Below are 25,687 nucleotides of genomic sequence, written 5' to 3'. Positions count from 1 at the left end.
TTATTTATTGAGAGTCCATAACCGCTGGACCTGCCTTAATCAATTCTTCACTTGTCAATACAAGTAAATGTTTTTTGATTATTAAAATCGGTCGCCCCGTTCTTTTAAAAACTGAACTTGGCACTTTTTGCCCCGTATCTTCGGAACGGCTAGACCTGCCTTGCCAAAAACTAATCAGCACGTCTCCTTATCAATACAAATCGAATGTTTTTGAAATTATTCAAATTGGTTGATCGTGTTCCCGAAATCGTCGACGATAATTTGTAACCGCACACACACACTCGCACACACACACACATACATCCAGCATAATATAATGCAATTATCTAGTTAAGCAAAATATCTACTATCACCGCATTCTAAAAAAAAATCTTGTCTAAAATATCAAGACTAATTGCGGTTTTTAATAATTTTTGCTTTGCTGAATATTGAACAGAAATATATAAAATGCTAAATAGTTTATTAATTTCCATGAATGTTGTTAACCCCTGCATTGATTTAAAATTCCACCGAGTGTCACTTGCATTTAAATATTTCCGATGCTATACTTGATGTCTATCACGATTTCTAATCTTACATTTGCATGTGCAAACTCTCAGGTATGCGACAGTTACACATATGGTGTCAAAATCAGCATTGAGAGATAGAATCAAGTTATTTGGAACATTAGATGGTGTAGATCGATAGTAAATAGAAGAAAATAGATTGAAATTGATGATAAACGATTAATCAATAGTTAAGGAAAGTTAACGTCCACGAAAGATTGTCCACACATACACATACTTTTTTCAATTTGGTCTCATTCGATTCAGAATGACTTGAAACGCCGCGAAAACATAATCGTTTGCTGCAAAAGTAAATCTTTGTCATAAATAATAAACATTATAGAGCTGACAATGGGCTTGGATGACAATCTTCATTTAAAAGATTTACATACAACTTTTAGACAAATAAAGTTATCTGAATTGGATAAATAAGAGATTGTTATTTTATATGAGTACGTTGGTTTTCTCTTTTATGTAAGAGATCATCAGAATTTAACTTATGATTCTTAGTCCATATAAAAGACGAAGATATTAGGTGAAGGAGACGTAAAATGTATGTTTTTATCCTAATTTCCAAAAGCTAATCGGATTTTGTTTAAAAAACACAAACTTCTCCTTTGGGAAGATTTTAAAGCAGTTTTCCTAAATTGCAGTCATCCTGATGCACTTCCAGATGCGCTTCTGACTACAAACTCAACACTTCAGCCTAATTCTTCTAATAAATTTACCCAAGTTAATCAATTCTAAAATTTTTGATGACCATTTTCATAACATGAACACCATCAATCCTTCACCTGCCTTACAACATTTAACTAAATGACAAGATATTAAAATATTTTCTGCATAGATATAACATTTTATTACTGGCACATTCTTGCTTTTAATTGGTACCTTGAGGCAGCGAGCATTTATCGTAGTACTGTGGTTTTAAACTGGTTATATAAATTGTTATGATTAGGTAATATTTTATGCATTTAATCTATTTTTTTTTATTTATCAACTAAACTTATTTACATGATCCGTTAATTAATGTAAGTAGTACTATATTAAATTTATCTGAACGTCGCGCGAGGGTAATAATCTTTTCAATTTGTTTTTATTAATAACGATTCATATATACAATGACTAAAATAAATCATTAATCATATTTTTTTTATCATTTAGTTTAACAGCATATTTCTTCAATGATTGCACCAGTTTTGAATAACTATAAAAAATATGTGCAGAAGAATTTTAGGATAAAAATTATTTTTAAGAAGCAAATCAATTTGTTTAATCTAAAGCCAACAGGTTACTTTTACGACATATTAAAAAATTAGAATCTTAGGATATGTAATATTTTTTCAAACCTTTTCTATTTAGTAATTTATCTAATTATTCACAGAAAATTTAATACTACGAATATGTTTCTTATTACATATCATGTAAACTGAATTAAGTATAAGAATTGTAATAATATATAGCCCATGTTCAGTGCATTATTTTAATTGCATTATGTTGTATAATTTCCTTTTCATAACTTTTAATAAGATGGTTTTAATTGCACATTCTAAGACTTCTTGACTTCAATTTTGCAACTACATGGCACATATGCATTTCCCTTTGCTTTAATTAGTAGTCTTATGATTTTTAAATCAGAATTCAAATTATATGAAAATGTAATAACTGGATAGTTGCATATATATATATATATATATATATATATTATTTATATATATATGTTAATTTAGAAATATGAACAAACAATACTCGTTTTTGCACTAATTTATTAAATAATAATTTTATAAACGTTTCTAGACTAGGTTTGTCTCACCATCAGTGTGTTAAAATTTAAATTCTGAAATATGAAAACCTAAATTTGCATTATGTGTTATCCGTTACAAGTCGTTCATTATACTGCTCCACCAACGATCATCGAAATCTGAATTCTCTATCAAGGTCAACTAGCTGATTCGCGAAATATCAAATAGGAAAGAGAAGGAATAGGGCCCAGTTGAATCTATCTATTTACTACTTAAATAAAAGTAATTATTTATATTTTTATAATGTATATTGCCATTACACTTTATATTGAAATGTATTTACATCAGCATATAAAAAAAATTAATCTGCATAAATTTTGTTTTCTTGCTTTCCTAACCTTCGAATACGCAACATACAATTCATCGTTCGCCTTTGTGATTTATTTTTTTATTAACATAATATGTAAAATCTCATTCACGTAAATTAAAAACACCTAAGCATTTAGTTTGAATGATTTCAGTTAATATCAAATGTCGTTTTCTCAGTTAAGATACATTCTAGTCACATTCTAGTTCTTCCTTCACCTAATATCTTCGTCTTTTATATGGACAAAGATCTATAAGTTAAATTCTGATGATCTTACATAAAACAGAGAAACCAACGTACTCATATAAGACAAACAATCTCTTATTTAACATATTCAGATAACTATTTTTGTTTAAAAGTTCTATGATAATTTTTTAAATGAAGATTGTCATCCAAGCCCATTTGTCAGCTCTATACTGTAGGTTATTTATTACAAAGAAAGATTTATTTTTGCAGCAAATGATTTTACACAATAGTAAGTAGAAAGTTTCCAATAATACTAATGAAAACAAGAACGTAAACAGTCCTTTGCATAATTAAAATAAATAATATGTTCAAGTATTTGCACTTACTCGATGCGCATAAGCTAAATGCCAGGTCACGTTGAAGGTGGAGCCGCTCATCAGAGATGTTCGAATATTTCCTGCAAGAAAGAAACGTAAAGTTACTCAACGGCTAATTTTTTAGCAAAAGGTTAGATTCTGCAACTTATATAAAATTAATTACTTTTAATCATATTGCTAAACTTACACAAAGTGATTTTAACGAGAGATTCCAAGAATACGTTGAATTTTAATCATTTTTATAAACGTTGTAATGTGGCATATGTTACTTTGTACATGTGCCAATTATTATATTTATATACTTGTTCAAAATTGAATAATGTTCTACTCAAAATTGAAAATTCATTTATTATTTGTTTGAGGTATATTTGTGGCCCAAACTTTCGTTGCTCAATAAAAACGTTTTAATGTGCAGTGAAGAATGAAATAGGCACTCTCTCATTCAAGTGCAAAAGCCGTCTCGCGGATCACCCAAACTTGTTCGTCAGAAAAAAGCAAGAGCAACTTATGCATTTCTTAGTTTACTCAAATTTCATTAAATCTTATAATCGTCTGCTTGTTGGTAATATATAGTACGTAAATTCATACTATCTCAATAGACAATGAAAATCGTTGTTGTCACTATTTATTCTACAAGACGAATTTGACGTTGTACTCGTACAGAATATTAAAAGTTCAAGTCAGAGAGTGCATTTCAATTATGCTCCTCTAGAACCATGGTTCTAGAAGGTTCTAATTTGCATACACTTCCGTCATGGACAAAGTTGGACAGCCAAATTACTGTTATGATCATAATTTTGAGGAAGACTTTGTTTGAACTTTATTGTTTTTGCTTGGATATTCTTTTAAACCAAAGAAGGTAGTCAAACGTGTTTTGGCCTGTGCTGATCACGTACTAAAGTGCATAAAAAATATTTCAGTTCGAGTAAAAATTATAGATGGTTGTATAGACAAATTTTAAAGGCAAATACCTGCAAACATCGAATGTACTTTTCCTGCACTACCTACCTGCCTACCCTGCTCCTAGACTTTCGTATAATTTATTTTTGTTAAAGCAAAATCCTAACAATGATGCATTTATGTTTCTTGAATAATTTTTAAAATTAAACTATCAATAAATATTATCATTATTTTTATTTAGCACATTTTTATCTAAATGTTTCAGGCGATGTATATTTATATTGCATAATGAAATCATTTTATTAGTTTATCATTAATGAAAGAATTAAAATGAAGAGTGTATCTCCATGACTTATTTTAATCTCAGTGATATGAATGAATCTATCTTAGATTTGTCATTTTGAATTTCCTGAATTTATATCTTATGCAGATAGATGATTAAGCCAATAAACATATCTTTCTCACAAATTGCTAATAAAATCGATTAAATACATATTCTATTAAATTTTTATGTGCAAGTTTTGATAGCTTTTCTAAATTATTTTTTTATATCTCAATCACATATAATTCTAGTAAATTTTACCTCAGACTTCTGACTATCAAAACTTTAATATTAGTTTTGTTAGTCATATCGTTTATAGTTTTCACTTCCAATAATCAAAGTGCATCATCGTTTTTGTTATTTGCGATCGATTGTTTAGATAATCACACAGCAATTTCTAAAATTGATATTTCCTGATGAAACCAGAATTGTATAAAAGTTTTAAGTGAAATTATTGATACCTTAGCATTATCTTGGAACAATTCAAATTCAATTAAATGGAAACTGAAGCTTGTAAAATTGACTTGCTATAGGATGTATAATTACTTGTGTATAATTTCTGTAAGGTAGATGCAGTTACTAAATTTAGATTAAGCTTGATTAACACTTTTGAATCAGCCATTAACAGTATTTTGAATCTCATTTTAATTAATAAGTCTATGAAAGCAATTTTCATTATGAAACACTATGAAAACAAAACCATTATAAAAGGTAAAAGTGAAGATACATTCCTTAGGGTATTGTTATGCAGCAGAAGCTTTCCATTACTCGTCTTTAACTATAATATGGATTTCTATTTTATAAATTTTGATTGACGGAGGAGTTCTTGGTTTTATTATAAGTCTTTTGTGGTAATAATATTATATAATTACTTCTACCAGAAGATAGTTAATTAGTGGCTATTGAAATCAGAACTGAATTTGAGAAATAATTAATAGTTGCAACAGTAATTTTTAATTAATTGAATCATAATTATATATTATCGAGCTTAAGAAATTATCAGTGGAAAGGCATACATTTTGTTCTTCATTTCTTCATTTTTAATCATATTATCTTTATCTTCTCGTGGGATAAGTTGTAATTTTTTTTTTTTTCTCCTGAACATTTTAGCATACCTTATAAAAAAATGTATGTGTGTGTGTGTAGATACTTTTCGCCGATGATTTTGAGAGTATGGATTAACCAGTTTAAATAATTTTTAACCCTTTCCTCTCGGTAAAATTTTTAAAAATCGGAATTTGCGAGTGGAAAGGGTTAAAGCATTCATTTCTCATTTATGGAGAAATGTTCTGGTTATCTTTTTAGTAAAGATAGGTCCAGCGGTTTTGGAGATTGAGAAAAAAATAAGCAAAAAAAATGCAATTTGTTGGTCAAAAATGATCTGTAGACGTGCACATTAAATTAAGAGATATTTTATAGAGATTTTTATAATAAGTACAGTGTTTGCTTCCATTTCTATGATTTTCTTATGATATTTTTATTTCAATGATAAGATTTATATGTTTGTGTTCATTTATACAGTTCAAACAAATGACCTCGATATTTTTGACTATTGAAAACCGACTTGAATGGGTCAAAATTTTTAATAAATTTCAAATTTTTCAAAATGCTTCCAAATTTCAAATACTTCATAATTTTCCAAAAAAATCTAATTTTCAAGCCAATTTTGTTCTAAATTTCAAATAAATTTAAGGTTTTTAGAAATATTATATTACGGTTTGAAAGTTCCAGTAATTTGCCTATCTCAGTATTGGTTTCATATATTAAATATACAAAAATTTTCTGGTGTTTTTAGGAATAAAACAAATATCAAAAATGTTAACAAAATAAAAAATTAAACTAAACTTAAAAATGTAGATAAATTAAAGCTCTATACTGATGACTCAACCTATGAACAACAAATGTTCTGTTACTATTGTTCGAGAAATTTAGAAAGTTAAAAATTTAATAAGAGTTTAGTATATTTTTTCCAATTTTAATCAGTTATTGATATCAAAAATTACAAACTTAAAAAGTTGAAAATTTTATAAAAATTACGAATCTATAGAGAATTCAGAGAAACTTCAGATGTATCGAAGATATGCAGATATAATTGATCAGTCACTATTGTTTGTGAAATTTGTTAAACCTATTACATAAAAATTACTACATCATTTATAATACAATCTTTATTGAATTTTTAACACGATTCCAATTCGTTACAAATGATTAACACAGTTCTTTATCATAACCGCCGGAACTAACAAGATTATGAACACCTATCAAGTACACCTATCACGTATTTAGTACATCGTTTAAAACTTTCTTTCTTATCAATAAAATCGAAGCATAAACATCTTTCAAGAATTTGAATCAATATAGAAAGTTTATTGTTCAAATATGCAAGAGACACTTGTACTCATTTTTGATAACTCACTTTAATAAATGAACCACAGTAAAAGCTTTGGCATAATTCACACCAATTTTTTAGAGGAGGAAATTGAATTTTCTTTAAGAAATTATATGTACTTGAAACAAATTCTGAGAAATAGTTAATAATTTAGTCCTGTTACTAATGTTCGAATGTACCATTGTTCATAGAATTTGTCATCATTGTTTGGGAAATATTGTATTGTCGCGTTTTCAAAACGTTCGCAGCAATAATCAAGAAGTAATGGAATTATATTAAATGTTTTTAAAGCATTGTATTCACAGGCTAGTAGATGTTTAATAATAAACAATTTGGTTTCAATTATCGATGAATGAAAACAAAGGCTTGTTGATTTTAATGCTCAAGTAGTATGTTCAACAAAGTTGTATGTTACAAAATTATTTTTGTAATTTTACCCTATCAGGAGACTCAGAAGATTCGCAATTTGGACTTGTAATTATTTTCTCTACATATTATACAAAACAATCAAAAAATTTCATGAATCATTCAAATCGGATGCTTATTTCTCTCAAAAACTCTATATTTTTTGCACTCTTTGCTCCGTATCTCCGAAACGGCTGGACCTGCCTTTACCAAAAACTAGTCACCGCTTCTCCCCGTCATTTCGAATTGAATGCTTTTTGAATCATTCAAATCGGATGCTTATTTCTCTCAAAAACTCGATTTATATTTTTGCACTCTTTGCTCCGTATCTCCGAAACGACTGGACCAGTCTTTGCCAAAAACTAATCAGCACATCTTCCTATCAATAGGAATCGAATGTTTTTTGAACCATTCAAATTGGTTGAACCGTGCGCCCGAAATCGTCTACAGAAAAATTTGTATACGCACACACACACGCACATCTGTTTTTTCTAAGGTATGCCAAAATGTACAGTACTACCAATGGGTAGTATTTTAAAATATTATTCATTATTTTAGTCATAATAATTACTGAATGCCTTATAGGCAGTTATAGTTTAATGGAAATAAAATAAAATTGTAATTTTATTAAATTTTAATGGTAGTTTCTACGTCATATAATACAAGGAATAATAAATTATAGCATAGTAAAATAATATTTATTTCTAGAAATTATGAGGTTTTTTGGTACTCCATTTGCAACTAATAATTGAATGAAAAATTGTGTGGGTAAATGAGATGATAGACCTTCGAACAATTATGAAGATTTGTTGGAAATCGTTTTCTCTATACTAGTTTTACTATTAAATTTTTATTATTATTTATTAAAGATTCAATATCTAGAACAATGAGTATATATTCTCGTAAAATTACAAAATAATGTAAAAGCAATGAAAAAATACGTAACTTTTAACAGATTTTTAAGTTTTTATTAACTTCCCGAAGGAGAAGTTTTTACTCATCAAAAAATCTGATTTACTAATTTTATGTTTTCTCGATGTTTTAAGCCATTCTGCATCGAATGAGGCCAAATTTGGAAAAATCATGTGTGTGTGTGCCTGTGTGTGTGTGTTTGTGATTTTTTTTTTACATTTTTTTTTATTTATTGTCTTCTTTTGATATACATCATATAATAAGGCCAGATGCCGTTCTAACGCATCTTTCTTAATAGTATTTTGTATTAATTTTTTTTTAATATTATGAATCAAGTTATTTTTTCTGAAAAATAAATTTTATGAGCCTAACATTACAAAATCTAAGCAATTAATGATAATAGAGAAAACACACCCGATATAATAATATTAGAGAAAATTAGATTTATCAGATTACCGGAATCTTACAATATTAAATTAAAACTAGTGGTGCATGGCATCGTGCCTTAAGATAAATTGCTGGAACTTTCCGTATCAGAATTAAATATTCGAGCAGAAAAAATTAATAATCAAAGATTAATATCAATTGTTTTAAATATTTGCTAAGAAGTAATTAAAATTACTAGATGTATACATACGTCTCCGCATCAGTAGAAATCGAATGTTTTTTTAATCAATCAAATCAAATGACCCATGTGCCCAAAATCATGTACGAAAAATTGTATCCGAACATACATACGCACACACACATAAAGAAACTTTATTTTTTTCTAATATATGCCAAAATGTTCAAAAACCGCTTTTTCATTTTCGTTTTTTTAGAGTTAACAAGCAAAATCAATCAAATCATTGATGAAATTAATAATTTCAGTATTTTTAGAGTTAACAAACAAAATCAAAATAAAAGTACAATGAAGAATATGCTTAAATATTTTATAGAATTTCGAAAATGGATTTATAAAAATGAGTCAACATGAATATACCAACAATTTTCATGACACAATATTTTTAACTCCATTTTATTCTTGTGATTATGAATAATAAATAAATTTATGCCTAAATAAAATATTTATTTTTATAATATTTTGTAAAATATTGGTCGACCGTGACAGGACTCGAACCTGCAATCTTCGGATTCGAAGTCCGACGCCTTATCCATTAGGCCACACGGTCATACCATATTTGGCAGAATATACCGATGCAGTTGGGCTTGAATTTAGGGTCTCTCGTGGAGTTGAAAATAAGGGTAGGGGTCAGGTAAAAATGAGTCACGACAAAATATTTGAAGAAACATGCTTGATATTACTCGCAGATAATCTAGTTAATTTAGGTATTGCAAAAAATAATTTAATATGGTCAGAATTTTAATCATTGCTTTACTTAGAAATGGCCCAATTGCTATTATAGTTCTGGTTTTAGCTTTATATTTATTTTGGTACTTGTTGAAGTTAATAAAAAATAGTTATACTAAAATTTATTTCATTATTTTTGAATATAATTAACGAAATCCACGAATAAAATCTATAACGCGCTCTAATTTCCTCCGACTCGATTGCTGAAATAAATTTATGATTGTCGAGCGTTCGCAATATTCATTTAGAAATTCCAGCAGTGCGTGAGATGAATTTATGTTGCTTTATATTATATTAGAATCTAGGATCTTGTCTGTTTACTTTTAATTGGGTTGGTTCACATATTTTCTGCGTTTCTAATTGATGCAATGTCAACTCCTGCCGGATCGCTTTCACATACTAGGTGCGTAAATAGAGCAACATCGTGCGTTAGATAGAAATTATTAGTCAATTTTTTAGCTGAATTGTTTGATAAATATTTAAAACTTTCAATGAAGAATATTTTTATACGTTAAAATAAATTATGTAATGTTTTTAATTAATTTTGCTTGAATAAATATAGTAAAAGTAAATAACGGGCACTCATCCAATTGTAGTAGACCTGTTCATGCATTGATTAATTATGGAACTTAACGGATTTATGACTTTTTGAATTTGTCGAATAAAATATAAATACAAATTAGATATTAGTCATATTCATTTGAAATTGTAAAAATTTAGAAGAAAATGCTATAAATTGAAAATGCACAAATAATGGCAAAGACTTCACATTTTTGTTAAAACGTCTCCAAATTGTACTGTCACCAATTTTGAATTGGCCATGGAGCAACAGTAATTCTTTGAAAGTGTTCTGGCTATGATCTTATTTTTATTATTTTCAACTGCAATAAGTTGTTTCTGCATATTACACAATTTAAACTAGCTAAATTACAATAAAAAAAATTCAAGGTATTGTGAAATAATAAGTAAATAATTCAGAAAGCCTTACAAAAATTACTGATTCTTCATGGCTAATTCAAAATTGGTGACAAAGACAAGGAATCAAAGTACGTTTTTACAAAAATCGTAAAATATTTGTCTTGTGATCGTCCTTTCGTTTTAAAAAATATTCAAAATTAATTTTTTTCTTAATAACAAACTAACGATAACAAAACAAAAATTTTACAATTTTAGTGAAAACATGAGATTTATTAATTTTTATCGCCAATTTTGAATTTTTCATGAAGGATAAATTTGTTTGTCACACCTCATTCTAATTACTCGTTTATTGTCTCTAATTACACTCTATACAATGTTCATCTCTATATTATTAGTGATTAGAATAAAAATTTATTCAAATGCATAAAGATAAAAATAAATGTAATAAAATGGTTATGATAAAATTAAGAAAAAATATAAGTAATAAAATAGACGAATATAAAGCCTCAGGTAGGCAATATAACAACTTCTTAAAATTGATGCTTTATGTAAAATTTTGTAAAGTTATAAGATATGTGTAAATATAGATATCAGGCAACAAAGCAAGTTGTGGAATATTATTAGATTAGACAAACCTGCAAAGGCTATAATATATCTATAATAAAGTAGTAAATTTTCATGATAAAATAGAAATTTTATGTTATGGGTCTCTTAGGTTGAATAATCGTATGAATTGGTAGTCACAAACTCTTATAAACCAAGGCCCTTACTCTTTGACCAAGCGTTTCACGCATAAAACCTAACCTCTAAATAGACAAATTCAAATAACAATTTTATCATAAGTGCAACTTTCTGCTGTCACTTTGATAACACATACGTGAAATCTAATTGAAGTTAATTTTTGTAAATTTTGCTATTTAAATTTTATAAATTTTTGCTATAATGTAATATAGAGCTACAAAGTTAGAAGATACCTTGATAAGAACATAAATTTTAAAGGTAAAAGATAAATTTAAAATTTAAATATTTAAAAAGAGAAAAGATTTTAGTCCGGTTTTTCAAAACTTTGATTATCGTTTTCTGTTAAACCGCTTCTCCTAAGCCTATAATATTTTAAACTATTTGATTTTACTATCAACTCAATCGCCATGTGAAGCTTCTCCTTGTTAGAGGGTCTATTAATCACGTGAAATTTTTAGGGGGAGGGGGGATTTGACAAAAAATCACAAAACATCACGTGGGTTAGGAAGGAGTATAGTAAGATATCACGTGTATTTATTTTTTAACTGTTTTTTTTTTATTTCAAACATTTTCAAAAAAATAAACAATTCTACAGTTTTACCACGTAATTTTTTTTTTGTTACAATTTATTTTGTTAATCAAGACTTTAATGTCTTATTTGCAAAATTGATATGAGCAAAAAAAAAATACCACGTAATTAAAAAAATACACGTGATGTTTGATGAAGAAGGGGGGGGGGATTTTGAATATCACCATGTATCACCAAGTGTAAACTTAATCGCCATTTGAAGTTTCATCAAAATCCCAGAAAAGTAAACCTGAGGTTCTCCTTGTTAGTATGGTAACTTGGTATATATGACTTGGTTTTATCATTAAAGCTAATATACTATATATTTAACTCTTTTTCAATTTTGCGAATTGCAAGTTTACTTTACCCACGTTGGATGCCAGTTTTCTCCTTCATCGGAGCATTAATGGTAACGCGAAACTTTCACCATGAGTTTCATAACGGCCCTATAATCTGCATAAACAGCACGAAGAAATCATAATCGATTACTTTTGACATACAGAGAGCAATCGGTATAATTTCTCGTTTTATATAAGCATAATTCGATATCTTCTTAATTGCAAAAATTTGCTATTTGATTTATTTCCTTAATTTGGAGTGAGATATAAAACTATCCTGAATGCAATTAATTTAATGAGGCAATCGTGAAGAAAGTTTTAATTAATAATAATAAGTTCATGATCGAATGAATAATCGAAGATCGATTTTTTCTAATACACTGAGGCAATTATAATAGTGATAATGATTGGTAATAAGAATTTTCGAAGAAATTTAATTAGATGGTCAAATCGATACATATATTGCAATTGATGATTGATTTTTTCAAATAGACTAACGCATTTTTAATTGGAGAAAATGATTGGTAATAAGAATTTTCGAAGAAATTTAATTAGATGGTCAAATCGATACATATATTGCAATTTATGATTGATTTTTTCTAATAGACTAACGCATTTATAATTGGTGATAATGATTGGTAATAAGATTTTTCGAAAAAATTTAATTAGATAGTCAAATCGATACATGTATTGCTTGAATGCTTGATTGCCTCTAATGAAAAGTAATTTATTAGTTTTTTTTAACTAAAAAAAAATATTAAATCAAGACACGTTTATAGTATCACGTTTTTTTAAATAGTCAAAATTTAATTATACGAATATTAATTGAATTTAGATAAATATGTGATTATAAATTAATAATTTTAGAGGCCAAATAAATTAAATTTAAAAAATAGTAATAATAATAATTCAACCTAACGTATAACTTAAATATACTTTAACAACGTGCTACTGTTAATTATTTTCTTGGTGTTTTTTTTTTTTAATAAAGCACATATTATACAAAAGTGGATTACCTGTGCTTTTGATAGGTTTAAATCGCTTTAATATTTTAAGGTATCCCCTAAAAATAGGCGTGGGATAAAACGTGGAGTAAGCTTTAAGCTTATTCAAAATAATATCAGGATATTAATTATAATAATATTGAGACATCTATGAACAGGTGAACCTTTGCTATTATGACTCCATCAGAAGACTTATAAGGTCTTTGTATTATATTGAATATTTTTGAAGTAAAATTATATCTTTGGATTTTTTTAAACAAATTTGCAATTATTTTTACATGAAAAATGTTATTATAATCTCTAGTTTTTTCTATCCATTTCCATCTATGAATAGATAAACCTTTACTATTATTATTTTCAATGTAATATAATATATAACATGAAAATATCTATTGAGACACAAATTTAAAATTTACACAACTAACAAAATTAAGGGTATGACCCCAGTAAGTTAAGGTCTTTGCAAATTGAAACATCTGTACAACCCTTAATTTTGTTACCTGTGTAAATCATAAAATTTTGTCCCACTAAATATTTTTATATTATATATCATATTATATTGAAGATAATTTTATGGCGTAATAATAAATTTTAGATATGTAATCAAAATTTACTTATTTTTTACATAAACTGTATAGAATTATTTAAAAAGTAAATCTGCACATTCATAACTAGAATATTCAATTTATTGTATTTTTTGTATTCTTTCTTTTTTTTGCACATATCAATTTAATAATTTATTTAATTATTAAAAAATAATTTATTTAATTAATTTATATTTTGTAAATAAGACATTAAAGTCTTGATTAACAAAAATAAATTATAAAAAAAAAAATTCATAACTAGAGTATAATATTAATATTAAATATATTCAAGTCAAAAGCTTAGAGAGCTTATAGACATTGGTTAAGCTTTAAGTTTATAGTCCAGCCATTTAAGTTTAAATTAGGTAAGAATCTCGGAATTCGAAATAACCAGACTGTAAGTCTGTAAATACTTGTATATTGACACTCTAAAGTTGTCCCAAAACCTACATATGGTAGGGTGTCAATACCATATGTAGGTTTTGAGACAACTTTAAGGCTTACAGCTGGGTATCTAGAATTCCGAGATGAACTTAGTATAATGACTTGAGATTATTTTGAATAATAAGCTCAAGATCTTGAATTCAAGAAATATTTTTAAAAAAATATTTAAAAAAAAAACAGCAGCATTTATGGGACAATTACTAAAAAGTCTATAATTTAAGGACGCGAGTTTAAAAAAGTAAAATATATGTGCATAATGATTAATTTTAACAAAATATTTTTTTCTTCAAAAAATATATTCGACCGTGACAGGACTCGAACCTGCAATCTTCGGATCCGAAGTCCGACGCCTTATCCATTAGGCCACACGGTCCCATGGTAGAACATGCGAATTCCAGCCAGTTAAACGCGATGTACGGGGTTATTGATTTTTGTTAGGGGATGGTTTTGTAGTGCATTTCCAATATTATGTATTAATACTTCTTAAACCGTATTTATTCTTAATGTGCTTTATAATAAATTTTAACTTAATTTTTTTAGATTTTTTTCTAAAAAAAATTGTAAATTAAAAAAAAAAAAATTAGAAAAAAATCACGTTTCAATGTTCAATACGATCATTAGAAATATAAAAACACAATAAGAAATGTTGAACTACTAACATATTTATGGTAAACTAACGTCAAAAATATTGGCTAAAATATTAGTAAGCTGAATATCTTTTTTTTTGTCTTCTTTTAATTATTTTTATATTTTTTGTATTATTATATTCATTGCGATTTGCATAATATCCTTCACAATACGTTCATAAAAATTCAATCGTCTAGAACAATTACTTTAATAACTTAAGACCAATTTCGTATTTGCATCATATATCAAAAGTGTTGTCAATGAATGACATTCTAAAAACCTTTCCTAAATATGTTTTATATTATAAAATTGAAATTCAAGGTAAAAAATTCAATTTATTCAACACTTTATTTGCATTTGACGCTATAACATTGCCGACAAAAAATACAAGCGGAAATTACACAGTATATATACTATAATACGTTCATTGATGTAGGTTACTACCGACAACCGACATAATAATAATGTTGTAATTTTACTTTTAATCACATATAGACGACCTCAAGAAAAATATAATTTACTAAGAATATAAGAAAAATTTACTAAAATTGCCAAAACAACTTCAAAACTTTGTGTTATATAATATTGTTATGATAATTGAAGTGTGAATAAATAGAAACTGAATTTTAACTTAATACACTGTTTGTAGAAATCGCGCTTTCAAAGATCTTGAATAATTTAAGAGTTTTTGCCAACTTGAATTTTGAATAATTACTTAAACTAATATTGTATTTCGTAATTAAAAATACACTTGAATAATAATAAGAATATGCGGATAAGAAAAATGATTATGACTATTAACTGACCAATATTCAAATGGAGAACTAATCAATATTGTTTGCGAAATTTGAATTCTTTATTGCCACGATAAAACACATGTTGTAGTGATTTATGTCAGAAGTAAACATATTTTACACAATAACTTCATTGATGTCCAATAATTCATTTCATTATTTATTAAATTATAGCATCAATTAACACGTTAATCGCCAAGTCAGTCATATGTGTCTGAATCTAAGAAGCTAAAGTGCATTATAAAAGTGAATGAAAGAAAAAACCTGTTATGAGCTTAATCTTTTCTTTTTCAGGGCCTCGAATAGCAAAAGTTTAATTATTTCTTGCAAGTAACGTCCATAAAAATTAATTTAATTCGTGTAGCCCTTGATCCTTCTGTTGCCCACCTATCTTATGAAATCTTATATATTATGTATATAAAAAATTATTTTATATTTTTATGATTATCTTTTGACTAAAGAAAAATGACAATCATTAACCATTACATCATAAAAAAATGCACAGTTTTACATGGAGTATACATACAGATTTCATCATAGTTGATAAATGTCGAGTTCAACGTCAAGTTCAGATCCTAAGTATCACTTACAAATATTAATTAACAAAATTCCTGAAACTAATTACAACTAACGAAAGTATTTAGTGTCTCGACCAATCAATCTCACACAATTCTATTATTTTTAACCGTCATTCGACCACAAAGAAAATCCCGTTTCTGTCTTTCGAACAAATGAGTCAGGTCTCAGGTATGCCAGGTTGAGGCAACACAGCATTCGAAATCGGCGAACAACAAAAGATTTTAAATACATGGTTACGTGTTTTTACGAAGATTTCGCGCTCTTTGTGACATTGAACTGAAAAAACGATGAATCTTGTATGGGTGGAGCAGAACAATTGCAGACAGAAGTACTACAGTTCATCGACTTCAACATTATCTAACATAACATTGTTCGAAACATGTATTTGCTAATGTAATTTGGGAGATAGTAATTGAAATATCTGTTATGTTGGGACAGGCCTTAACTAAAAAAAAAGAAAAATGTTGGCAAGTTCTTATCATTGGCAATGAGCCACATCCATTTACTGCCATTTACTGAGGCAATGATTAAGTAACAGCAAATCATAATGTTTAGATACACTAGTTTTATATTTTTTTGGAAATATATATTAAAATATGTTTCAAAAAAGCTCTTTCTTGGCATTGTTGCTACATCAAAGTTAAAAAGTTAAAAAATACATCAAGATCATGTCGGGGTCACCAATAATGGGCTGTTGTGGTGCCCGTATTTGCTAATAAATAAAGTTAATAAATTTACATGTTTCAACATTATATCTTGAAAAAAGCCCCCAAAATTCAATTACAATTTTATACTAATTTTAAAATTTCAGATGTCAGATGTATGCAATACTTTTGTTTTTTTTTTTCAAAATCCGACATATTATTTAATAGATTGCTATTTCTATTTGTAATACCAATATTATTAGAGCTTTCTAGTTATAGAGATATATATCAAATAGAGATTTTGGATCAAATAGAGAATTTTTTAGTTCAATAGAGAATCAATTAAGAGAATTAATTATCAATTTAGAGAATTTTAGATCAAATAGAAAATTAAGGGTTAAATATATCAAATATGTAAAGACTTTTTAGTTCATAGAACTTTCAAGTTCTGATTACCGTTTAAAAATATAAAAAATATTCTTATCACTGACAAAGAAATTGATTAATCAAGATTTGCAGTACAAATTAAGTCATCATATTATTTTTTTCTAGTCCCTTAAATTTTATAATTTCATCGACCAAAAACGTATAAAGTAGTGCGTCTATAATTTTTTAAAGTATCAATTTAATAATAATGTATCACAAATTTCTTACGATAGATCAGTAGGAGATTCAGCAATTGATGATTACAATTATGATTAATACGATGAGTGCGTATTTTCTATAGTAAATTGGCTATTGTATAAATTTACTAATTTTTCAATTTGAAAAGATTTGACATGATCATTCAAAGAATCCATTTGTCTTGACATCAAAATTGATTTATCATACTTGATCAGTGCCTTATTGATTGACTCATACTTTATAAAATAAATAATTCTTGATGTTTCAATATATATTTTGTATTTTCTTCATTACAAACAATTAGAATCAAAATAATTATTATATGAGGCTATTTTTACCAATTTCTGATTTCAATTTAGGTTATGGTAAATAACATATTTTTGAATACCAAAACGACAACTACATACAAATTCCAAGAAATCATCAACAAAATTATACTATTAAAATTAATTAAAACTATTTTGCTTAATTAAAAATTCTTCAACAGTTAATCACAATCGGTTTTCAATTGCTTAGTTTATTTCTAATTAATCATTTAATGGCTTTAATGGTTTATTTATGATTCAATGCTTGTTTTTGATTAGGAAATATCGAAGTAAATGATTCATTTTTTGGTTGGTTATTTTGTTTATTATATCAATTTTATAAAATAAATTCTCAAAGTACTTATACAAAACTATCATGCGATCAACCAAAAGTAGTACGAGCCTTTTGTAAAGGCAAATGTGCGGAAAAGTGATTGTATCCGGACTCTGTCGTGATGATTCCTTTGTATTTCATAATTTTATGTTATTTACTGGGATCATATTACTGGATATTACAGAACTGAACTTAAAATTTTATAAATCAAATATAATATTACTATGAAACCAAGAAATTTTTTGTTCTAAAATTGCACCCTTAACTAAATTTGTAATTGTGAAAAATACTATATTTTGGTTAATTATTTATTTTACACTTTCAATAAATTGTTTCTGAACATTTTGACATACCTTAGAAGAAAATGGATGTATGTGTGAATATGCATACAATTTTCCTTCGACGTTTTCGGGAGCACGAATCAACTGATTTGAATGATTTCATAAATACTCGATTCCTATAGATGGAAAGACTTGCTAAATTTTTCGTAGAATTTCTTACAGATTCTGCCGTTTCTGAGATACGGGGTAAAAGTTTGAAAAATAAAAATTATGTTTTTTTTAAATCAAATATTTATTGATTAAGTCGATTATTTACTTATATCGGGAAGCTCATGCAAGTTGCCTTCTAGTTCATCTATATCATATAGACCTAGTTCATCATATTTCATATAATAGTGTTCGTCAGTTCAAGTTGGTACACCTGTTAGTCATAATAATTTTTATTTATAGAGATATATATAAAATAATTATCATTCAATTGATTTAATGCAATCATATGAAAACTATCTGATAGAGTTACCTACAAGTAATAAATTTGCTTTTTACAGTGTCTATACATATATTATTACCGAGTTATGATAAAAACTTAATATTTATCATTGAGAACGTGATGGAAAGTGCAGTGCTCTAAATTTCTCTAATTTACGACAACGTCTGTTAAAAAAACATCTAAACCTATGCATTCGTGTTTTTGCATTACTACTCACTTTCATTAAAGAAAGCATTACATTCAGATTTCAATCTGCTTATTGCTGAGGAGAAATAAAATATAATTATTATAAATATAGGGATCTAGATTTCTTTGCTTAATCTGCTTCATATAATTGTATCAGAAAAAATAAATAACATTATCATCGATGGAAATATATTGCTTTGTTTTACTTCCAGGATTCAGCTTTAATCGCACATGAGGAAATTTTTTAAAAAATATTTCAAAAACATAAAACGAGTAGTTTTTTTCATAAGTAGTAGAAAATTGTGTCCATACAGACACACAGATTTATTCTGAGCTGTGCCAAAATGCTCAAAAACCTTTGAAACGTAAAGATAAGCAAAAATTTTCCTATTCGATTTTTGGACCATTACTACAACTTACTCTACAGAAAGTTCTCAAAATACCCCAAGCTGGATGTAAAATTATAAGAGATCTTTAGGAAATATTTACTCTCAAAACAAAGCGTTTTACCATAGAATTTACTATTGTCTTCTTACATTACGAATACGGTTCTGTTTTCAATTAGAAACCTTGGATATGTCAAGAAACTTGTAAGATATTACTGATGAGTATAAATAAATGTTATGCTGTCGTGTGCCAGACAAGCTATTACCAAGAACAAAATTTATTTCTTTGGAACGAATTGCAGTGCGTCTTTCATTCAATTCTTATATTGCAAAATTGACGAGAGACAGAATTTTTTATCTTTGAAACTATAAATCATCATTAACCATAGTGAATATGGGTTTAATTTGATTGACACCATGTACAAATATTCAATGTTAAAGATATTGTTTAGGAATAATTAGTGTTAATAACATTGGTCAATAGTACTGGAGTCTTGACATGAAAATGAATTGAATAACGTTCGTATTTATTGCCATAGAGGCTATATATATATATATATATATATATATATATATATATATGTATATATGTATATTTATATATATATATATATATATAGCATAAAATTTCAAATTTTGAATAATTATTCTAGACTCATCATAGAAATTTTAATTATTCTCCTCTCTTGCGAAACGTTTTGTAAGATTTGTGCGTGACTACTTCTTGTCAAGCAAAACGTAGTTTAAACTATTTGAGTATTACAACATTGGAATTTCAGACAAAGGTCATTTTTAATTTACTTTGCAAATCGTTGGAAGTGTAGAAAATGTCAAATATGTCAGTTGTAATGACAATAATCAAAACATTCACTCCACGTCGTATTTATTACACTGCTAGAATATCTAAAGAATTCTATGATGGTTGGATAGAATTTTTATGATGTTTGTTTGAGCAATGGTTTAGAAATTTTATTTGCACTTGAGATATTTAATAATAAAACACATTCTAGTTGAATTTCTAGAGAGAGCTACGAATCCTTGTATATAAAAATTGTCTTTCAACGATTTGTATAAAGTTAAATCTAGTCCAAAAATAAATAAATTATAAAAATTCAGTGAATAAAATTCTATTACAATTTCATGTATCATTTGAGCTTCAATGCTACACCAAGATCCCCGATATGCAGGTCGCTAATAAAGTTGCTTGGAAGAATCTAGTTCGAGGGCACAAGTCTCTACATAGATATAAACATAAAATCAACGAGAAACACCGTTATATTACAACTACAACTCGTTCTGAATCAAATCATTCAAATCACATCAAGAAAATGAAGTGTTATTTCGAAATCTTCAGCTTTAATGGGAACGCAATCATAACGCTTATAAATAACTAGAAAAAATAGTTTTTCACACAGACTTTCAGCATATGAACAATTTTATCTTAGGGCAATAGGATGTAGAATAAACGACTAAATGCACTGTAATATTTCAATGTGTAATATTGCTGTAATGGTAATAGAATAAACTGCTATATAAATGATTTGTGGTAACGCCTCATACAAAAACAAAAATATTGTTTTTTATGCTATGTCAAATATGGTGATTGTTTAAAGTTTGGCAGATGACGAACTCTCAGTAACAGCCTCTTCAACAAAATGTGAATATTTTTTGCTCTTCTCGACAAATTTCTTGAAAAGACACAAAATGAAACAAAGATAGACAAGTGAACAGGTAATCAGGTAGACAGGTAGATAGGTAAACTGGTTAGAATTATAAAAAGGAAGACGATTTGAAAGACTGGCAAACTGATAGATAGATAGGTAGGTAGACAGGAAAGCTGGTAAACAGATAGACAAGTAGACAGGTAAACAGTTGAACAGGAAGATAGATAAACAAGTGGACATGTAGACATAGCTAAACGTGAGGACAGGCATACAGGTAAACGGGTAACCAGATGAACAACTAGATAGGTAAAAACAGGTAAACTGGTAGATAACTATAGATAGACAGATGAACATGTAAATATGTATTACGAGTATAACTTATACACTTATAGATCTATTTGCATAAATTTTTTATGACAGATTACTTAGTTCATAATGAAAATAAAGTGTTCAATTATAAGCAAAAAATAGAAAGATAATTAAATTAATTTGTTTCTAGACCTTATTTGTTTAATTAAACATTAAAAATATTTATTTATTAGAGAGAATGTTGTCAAGTTCATAGAGTAGTCAAATATAGGTAAATCCGATATGGCGGCGAGAGCTGCAAAGACTTTGAAGCGCCCGTACTCTGAAACTATTGATCTTACAAAAAAGCGGTTATTGAATGAATTGAAGGAAATTTTATCCAGTTTAATTCGAAGCTTTCACTTTCGTCCTCGTGCAGTGCTGCCACTATGATGAGCCAAAGATAATGTTTATCTGTCAAGTTGAGATGCGATGTGGGTTGACAGGTCGCTACACATATCTACTTTTATTGTAGACTGAGCCGAAAAGGAGATATTTTAAAAAAACAGTTTGTCGACGCCATTTTTTCAATATGGCGGCCACTTGCCGTAAAAATTTGAGATCGCAAAGTTGAAATTTGTAAAGAACACTTCTAAATCTATAACAATACTGATTTTCTCTAACCAATAAATTGATAGTTGTATCTATATATTAATTTAGCAAACACAAAGTATCATTGAACAACGGTAATAATTCCTTCTAAACTGGGTTAAACTTATGAATGTGTAACAGCTAACTGTGATTGTTTTCCTTTGCATCCATTATCTATGAATCTAGTGGAATGCACGCAAAGTATAACATGTGCATTTACAATCTCCAACATTTCTATCCATTTAACTATGTACGCAAATTATAGAACAAGTATAAAGGACTAAATTATCAATAACGAAACGTACAATTACCCATACAGGTTGCGACTACTTATAGCTGTTTTTGTAATAATCATTTATTATAGTAATATAATTTAATTTGGTTAGTATAATACTAATAAAAAGAACCTTGGGTTTACTCTTCTGGAATTAAAAAAAAAAATATATGGTGGCAGCGTTGATAGACAAACCGAAAACCTTGAAATATTATAAGCCTATGAGTAATGGTTATTTTGTATAATATAAAGTAAGTGTATTTTGTTATTTTATGTAAATTTTTTACTGTTTTTTATTAATTTGAAGTAGTAAAGTTTAGAAAAAAAATTGTTTACAATTCAAAAAACATATCCCTCACAATTCACTGTTAAAGCAAATTTAGAAAGCGGAGTATGAATAATTTTTTGCATTAGAACTAGTAATATAATAGTAGATCAAAGTGACTTTTCCAGAAAGTTCTGTACCAGATGTGTAGATTATAATTTACAAACCATATTTGATCGACAAGAATAAAGTGAAACTGAAGTCGACAAGGTGTTATTTGCCTGAACTTTTTCCAAAAAGATTTAAGTTGCTCATCTACTTAGACAGTCTTGGCCAAGATATTTATTGAAATACATAGTTTATAAACAACATAAATCTGGTCGACTATTCAAATTTACCAATGATTTTTTTTAATGAACATTTAAATTTAGAATAGTTTGTGTTTTAAATTGTTGAAGTACTTAATCTTGAAGTACTTGACTTGCCAACAAAGAACTTATATAAAATTCTTACTTTTTAATTTTTGATTAAATTTTGATCAATTTAATTAATATTTAGGAATTATATGATCTGAATATATTTTTTTTCAAGTGATTTTGTTGGTTTCTTAAATGAACAAAATATTTTGAAATCATACAATCAAATTTGATAAAATATTTCTCACTGAAATAGAATGTAAATATTATGTTCATATTAAAAACACTCTTAACAAGCGCACTAAACAGGATCTCGCAACACAAAAAATATAATCAAATTAATTAATATTATCGATAATTCTAATTTAATTTGAATTCTGAATAAAGTGTTTTTGAGTCACTTTTATACAGTGGTGTTGCGCTAATATTTTTTTGCCGGAACGCTAAAATTTAAAATCCGGTTCAAAAAATTTGATAAATTTCGATAAGAACTCACAAATGTAATATATTGACTTCTTATATAATTAACTCTATTATATACAGCTAGTCTATACATTAAATTGTACAAGTATGAGGGTACATAATTTGAGTACATAATTTATATTCTTTAATAACATTAATTATATTTATTGTGGTATTATTTGTATTCATTAATGCTTACAGGTATTTATTATGATATAAAAGTACTCAAGATTTATTACAATACTTTATAAGACTTAACCTAATAATATGATAGATAACCTATTACCTATCATACTATACTATATTATTGTATATCATATATAGATATCTAATATCTATCATACCGTGAGATACCTATACCGTCATTAACTTATTATATACCTACATACCTTTTACTTCTTATAAATACTACTGTCTAATTTATATATTCACCTATATTATATAGGTTTATCTTACGCTCTATGTATTTTTTTTATTATCTCTACCTATCTAATGTCTATACCGGGATTTATAAATACTACTGTCTAATATATATTCTATTAATAATATGATACTAATAAACTGATATTAACCTATTACCTATCATACTATACTATATTATTGTATATTATATATAGATATCTATTATCTATCATACCGTAAGATACCTATACCGTCATTAACTTATTATATACCTACATACCTTTTACTACTTATAAATACTACTGTCTAATTTATATATTCACCTATATTATATAGGTTTACCTTACGCCCTATGTATTTTTTTTATTATCTCTACCTATTATATATATTATCTATTGTCTATACCGGGAATTGAACCCGGGACCTCCGCGTGGAAGTAGCGCACCTTAGCCACTACCCTATCGGGTATCCCCACCAATAATATAATATGGGACGCACTGTTGTTACCGCGGTACATTTTCTAATTAATTAGATAATTAATACTAGGGTGGCGGGACGACACGCGAAAAAAGACGGTTGATTGTAGCGTTACGGTGGTGTAGTGGCTAAGGTCGTAGCGTTCCACGCGGCGGACCCGGGTTCGATTCTCGGTAGGGTTAATATAGTGTGTAAGGGAAATTATACGTAATAGGATATATAGTAGATATAGGTTAGGTGTATTCGGTATACAATGTAGGCATTTGAGAGTATTGATGAAATATAGCGTATGGTATAGATGTAAGGCGTTTAGCATAGAATGCACGTATAGGCATACGTAAGGCTATAAAAATACCCGAATAGGAACCTATGATGTAGGTGTTAGCGTATAAGAAATGCGAATGAATATAAGATTTAATTTATAAATATTATTTTTTCTTTAAGAATTTTTATCTCGGTATTAAATATCTGAAATATCCGTTAAGGCATCGATTACACCTTACTGCTGCCTTTGCCGTTATCACTTCATAGAAAATTAATTACTGCACTTTTAAACGATTGTGTGCACTGCGCGACAATAGACATAGAACTATAAATTTTATTAAATGTTTGAGTAACTTGTGCGAGCTGATTTTCTTAAGATGTTCTTAGTCTCGCAACTTACTAAATTCTAAAAATTCTAAATTTAAAAATATAATATAAAAATTATTATAGCGCTGTCTGGAAGGGATGGCAATTTATAAATATACAGACTAATACATACAGAATTTGGAATTTTTCTATAATCCGTAATATTGAGAAAGTTTGCATTAGACCTAAAAAGGGATGCTTATTTACCTAAGCTATGGAATGCACATGCATCCTGTGCTATAATATATTTAACGAATTTTTAACAGTATTTACAAATTACATTCAAATCACCCAAAGCAAGTGGGTTAAAGTCGTGTAATTTTTTAATTTGCCTCCCCCATTTGAATTTAAAAATGGATTTATCTGTGGGGCGTGTGCCCTACGTTGGGAATTACTAGTCTAGGAGTACAATTTTTTAATCTACTACCAGGTTAATCAATAATTGAGCGATCATCAATTCCACAGCACATTCATCAGATTTTTAAAAGATCAAAGTTTCTATGTATATGCATACAAATCTCAAATTGTAGGCCGAAATTTAGACAATAAGTCTATTGAAATATCAGGGTAACTCAAATTTACCAATAAATAGATGTCAATAAAACAATGATTAAAAAAAATTACCAATAAATGTTGGATTGTAAAAATGTACAAGCCTTAGATGGCAAAAAATTCATCCAATTATTAAAATATTACATTTTTTGCAGTTCTTATGCTTTTGTATTTATAGAATTGCTTTTTTCGCTACAATCAATTTCCATTATATGAATGTCTTAAAATATTTATTTTATTTGACTAACGCCCGCTATGTCCGA

At 27.5% G+C, this 25,687-nt stretch overlaps 1 protein-coding gene and 2 non-coding genes across 3 annotated transcripts in view; all 3 read right to left on the bottom strand.

Moving 5' to 3' along the window:
* Positions 1-25,687, bottom strand: part of LOC113366849 — a 208,669-nt gene that overhangs the window by 117,556 nt on the left and 65,426 nt on the right. The window contains exon 2 of the mRNA XM_026608501.1: positions 3,227-3,297. Within this exon, the coding sequence (XP_026464286.1) occupies positions 3,227-3,297 (71 nt within the window). The remainder of the gene's footprint in view (positions 1-3,226; positions 3,298-25,687) is intronic.
* On the bottom strand, positions 9,245-9,317 carry Trnar-ucg. The gene has a single exon. It is a non-coding gene; the product is annotated as a tRNA-Arg (tRNA).
* On the bottom strand, positions 14,394-14,466 carry Trnar-ucg. Its single transcript has one exon. It is a non-coding gene; the product is annotated as a tRNA-Arg (tRNA).

This window comes from Ctenocephalides felis, unplaced genomic scaffold (assembly GCF_003426905.1).
Source record: "Ctenocephalides felis isolate EL2017-DRISC unplaced genomic scaffold, ASM342690v1 CF-g0.4_SCAFFOLD_01170, whole genome shotgun sequence".
Taxonomy (NCBI): domain Eukaryota; kingdom Metazoa; phylum Arthropoda; class Insecta; order Siphonaptera; family Pulicidae; genus Ctenocephalides; species Ctenocephalides felis.
Note: the sequence above shows the minus strand (reverse complement) of the source record. Positions and strands in the feature narration are given on the sequence as shown.